We start from the raw sequence: 3,883 nt of genomic DNA, 5'->3' as shown, positions 1-3,883 counted from the left end.
CCTAGATGCGATCATTCTTTGATCCATTCCTATAATATAAAATTAGAAATATGCAAACACATCAAACCATAATTTTGAACAAATATCCAAGACACCTTAAAAAAAATGAAGGAAAACATAGCAAACCATCAAAGTTAAAAGTAGTGTCAAGGTACAATGATCAAATATTCAGGACATCAAATACTACAGTTATAAAAAAAAGTCAAGACACAGTCATCCATAACATCTTAAAAAGTGAAGGAAAACATAGCAAACCATCAAAGTTAAAAATAGGGTCAAGGCACAATCCAAGTAGAGTTATCAATCTATCTAATTAAAAGAACTTTTCAAGAAGCAAACTACTGAAGGGTACGAAGGAGTATTGACTTCCGATGAGGAGGGCAGGAAATTAATGCTTCTCTCCATTGCGGGTCAGCCATTAACTTCCGAAGTGCTTTCTCGTATAGTGCTTCATCTAACTCATATCCTGACTCAAGCACCTCCATGGCCCTAGTAATCCCATACATCCGTTCCGCATTTTGGGTTGAAGCAGTGGACATGCTCGCATCTCGTTCTACCCTTGATTTACTAATATCTTGAATTGCCTTGAATGCCATTAACCAATCATTAGACTTGGTCCTCCTCCTTTTCGCATTTGGAGTCCTATCATGCCTATGCTTAGTAACTGGCCTTTTTTCCACTGCTTCAGTTTGAGTGTCACCTAATGGAGTAACTTCATCAGCGGAACTTGACTCATCACAAGACTCAATCATATTCCTAGCATCATTGGCCCCCAAAGTTTCCAACATGGTTGTTTGAGTCCCACTTCCTTCGCCATCTGCATATGTATCACCAAATACCATACATAGTTCTAGCCATTGTGGTAGTCCGTGCTTCTTAAATCGTGCCCAAGTAGGGTTATCCTAATAAATAAAAAATACGCATAATCAAATACTTGAATTGATATATCCTGGCATTTCAAAATACTCAAATTAAATACAAATTGAGTATACCTTAATATGCGATTCCCAGATGGATTCATCATCAACAGTACAAGTTCTTGAAGCAGTGTCCCAACCAAAACCAGTTGTCTCCAATAGCTTCTTAAACTGACTATAATCCTGCCTCAGTTTGTTCACTTTGTTCTTCAACTGTACAATGGCATAGTTGACCCCAGTTTTTTCTTTGAAGTTATTGGCAATGTTGTTCCAACCAGCTTTATTAAAAGTCGAAGTAGTCCTATTTCCTTTCTTAACTTCCTCTACCATCAGAACAATAAGGGTGTCTACATTTGCTTGGCTCCATTTTGCAGTCTCATTAACTGCTTGTTTTGAAGTTGACATTTTCTCACTATTTTACAACAAAAAAAAAAAAAGAACATGAATTTAAAATCCAAATTGAAAACACTGATTTTCACCAAGGCACCCTAACCCTTAATCTATGATAGGTTCTAGAAGGTATAAGGATACAATGAAGCCCCATGAGAACAATTGAAGGTGTCAACCCTCTATCTTTCATTGGTGTCAGAAGGGATTCACAGACTGCATCCAAAATTACATAAACAAAGGTTGCAAAATACAAAAAATATTCATTGTCAAGGGATAAAGAGTTACAGACAATGCAATGGATTTACACTACAATAAGGAGAGAGGTTTCTCTTGTGTCTTATTTGACTCTTTTATTCTTCTCCTAAATATGAAATATGAAACGGCAGCTATTCATCAGATAAAATAGCAATAAACCAGACATGGATGTGAGCTCGAAAAGGTGATCATCCACATCGTCAATGTAGGATGCAGAGATGAGCTCATGCTTAATAAGATTGGAGTGTTCACTTCCCAAAATAAACAAAATCTATGGTGCCACATAAAAAAACCCTTTTACCATAACCCACTGACTCCACATCATAAAATTACTTGGGATGCAGAGATGGCTTCATGCATAAACTCTAATCTTTGGTAAATATTTGAACATGTGGTACCTTATTTGGATTCAGCAACTTGTTAAACTGAATATTGTCAACCTGAACTCTTCTGTGTATATACTGGAATTTGATAATTGTTCAAGCTTAAATAGCCTTGTTTAGGAAGCATTTTAAGTGAAAACTATTGCAGGTAGACAGATGTTTCTTCAAATTCCATCCACTTTTTACAAGTTTGGCTGGCATCGGGATCAGTCGTGGATTCCAATTTGGCCTATTCAACTGATCCGATTCGAATTCTTAAAACAGTGGGGGATGAGGAGTTAAAAAAAAAAAAAAGACTGATCTGATGTCCGAATGTGTTTCCCAGATTTAAGTAGAATTGAGTTTTGAATAAATCTTGTGGATTCAAACCAGAGTCAAGAGACTGATCTGATGTCCGAATACAAATTTTTAAACCCCATGACAAATACAAGATGGTAATGTAAATGGAGAAGTTAGGTTGGATTTCCTATTGCTTATTTTGTGCCTTCCTAGTTATTCTTTTTTATTTTTGGGGAAGGTATCCAATCAGGAATCAAGCATATTGAGCATGAACCAACTTCTGTTGTTACCCAAAAAAAAAATTTTTTTTTGTACCGCACAAGGAGAGGGAAAGAGGGGGTTTCTCTGTTTCTAACCTATTTCTGCAGGCGCTTGGAGTGTCCGTCGCTGGTCGAGGAGTTTAGGACTTCAGGGATTGTTGTGCCGCGAAACTTGCCGTTGCTTTGGACCTAGCGCCAGTCGCTGAATCACCGCTGTGAGATAAAAAATTGTGAGTGGAGAGATAGATTTCCAGTCAGGGAGGTCATCTGTTGTTACCCAAAAAAAAAAAAATTTCTGTAGCGCACAAGGAGAGGGAAAGAGGGGGTTTCTCTGTTTCTAACCTATTTCTGCAGGCGCTTGGAGTGTCCGCCGCTGGTCGAGGAGTTAATAACTTCAGGGATTGTTGTGCCGCCAAACCTGCCGTAGCTTTGGACCTAGCGCCGGACGCTGATGAATCACCGATTTTCGTTTCCAGTGAGGGAGGTTAGGGATGGGTTTCGGGCGAAGGAGAATGAAGAGATGAGGGAGGAAGAGGGAAGGACTGTTAGGCGAAGGACGAAGGAGGAAGGAGGATGAAGAAAGGGGTTTCTCTTGTGTCTCTCTTCTGGTATTCCAAGAAAGAGAATGAGTTAAGGATGGGTTTCGTTTCCAGTGAGGGAGGTTAGGGTTCGGTCGACTGAAGTTTTAAGTGCTTCTTATGTTTTAAGGGCAAATTTCGATTTTGCCCTTTCGTACTTAAGTCGGAGTTTCCATTCTGCGCCTTTTGATCAGAATAGATTCTGATCGTGAGAAGCTTGGTTTTCATGCTTCAAAAAATGAATTCTAAAACTTAAAAAGTGCCGGTTCATTACAAAAAAACAAGAAATTGAACCGGACTCACCATACAACTTTTACTCTATTTCTGTTCCAAAAAAATAAAAAAACAACAGAATTGATTTTTTAGAATGTTACAGTACAGAGCCTAAATGTCTTGTGAAATAGTTTTTATTATGAGGTTTGAGTCCCCCTTGTCGCAATTTTATAAAATCCATAAGATATTGTTTTCTTGTCATTTGTAGATGAAAGTTGCTTCAGAAATGGATACCTTGACACTCCAATCGACTGGATACCAGGAATGGAAGGAATCCGTCTAAGGGATATACCAACTTTCATGAGGACAACAGATCCAGATGACCTCTTGCTCAATGACAGCATCAGAAAAACACACAACACTTTAAAGGCCAAGGGTCTCATACTAAACACATCTGATGATTTAGAACATGAGGCCCTTCAAATCATCAGATCCAAGTTTACTCAGGTCTACACTATAGGCCCTATGCAATTGCTCCATCATCAGATAACTGAAAACAATCTCAAGTCTGCAAATTTGTGGAAAGAAGATATGGGTTGTCTTGAATG

The 3,883-nt window shown here is 38.4% G+C and overlaps 1 protein-coding gene across 1 annotated transcript; it reads right to left on the bottom strand.

Moving 5' to 3' along the window:
- Nucleotides 1-338: 338 nt before the first annotated feature.
- LOC122067317 (uncharacterized protein At2g29880-like) lies at nt 339-3,438 on the bottom strand. The gene is made up of 4 exons (XM_042631148.1): nt 2,827-3,438; nt 2,581-2,697; nt 993-1,329; nt 339-902 (listed from the first exon to the last, which is right to left on the bottom strand). The coding sequence occupies exons 3-4, from the start codon at nt 1,320-1,322 to the stop codon at nt 339-341; spliced, it is 894 nt and encodes a 297-aa protein (XP_042487082.1). The 5' UTR covers nt 1,323-1,329; nt 2,581-2,697; nt 2,827-3,438.
- Between the last annotated feature and the right edge of the window lie 445 nt (nt 3,439-3,883).

Source organism: Macadamia integrifolia, unplaced genomic scaffold, assembly GCF_013358625.1.
Source record: "Macadamia integrifolia cultivar HAES 741 unplaced genomic scaffold, SCU_Mint_v3 scaffold2832, whole genome shotgun sequence".
Taxonomy (NCBI): domain Eukaryota; kingdom Viridiplantae; phylum Streptophyta; class Magnoliopsida; order Proteales; family Proteaceae; genus Macadamia; species Macadamia integrifolia.
The sequence above is the reverse complement of the archived record's forward strand: the minus strand, read 5'-3'. Positions and strand labels throughout refer to the sequence as shown.

Excerpts from the sequence above, each read along its gene's own strand:
- LOC122067317 (XM_042631148.1), bottom strand. The coding sequence starts at position 1,322 with ATGTCAACTTCAAAACAAGCAGTTAATGAGACTGCAAAATGGAGCCAA. Across the intron at positions 903-992 it reads TCTGGGAATCGCATATTAAG|GATAACCCTACTTGGGCACG; the intron begins GTATACTCAATT and ends TTTATTTATTAG.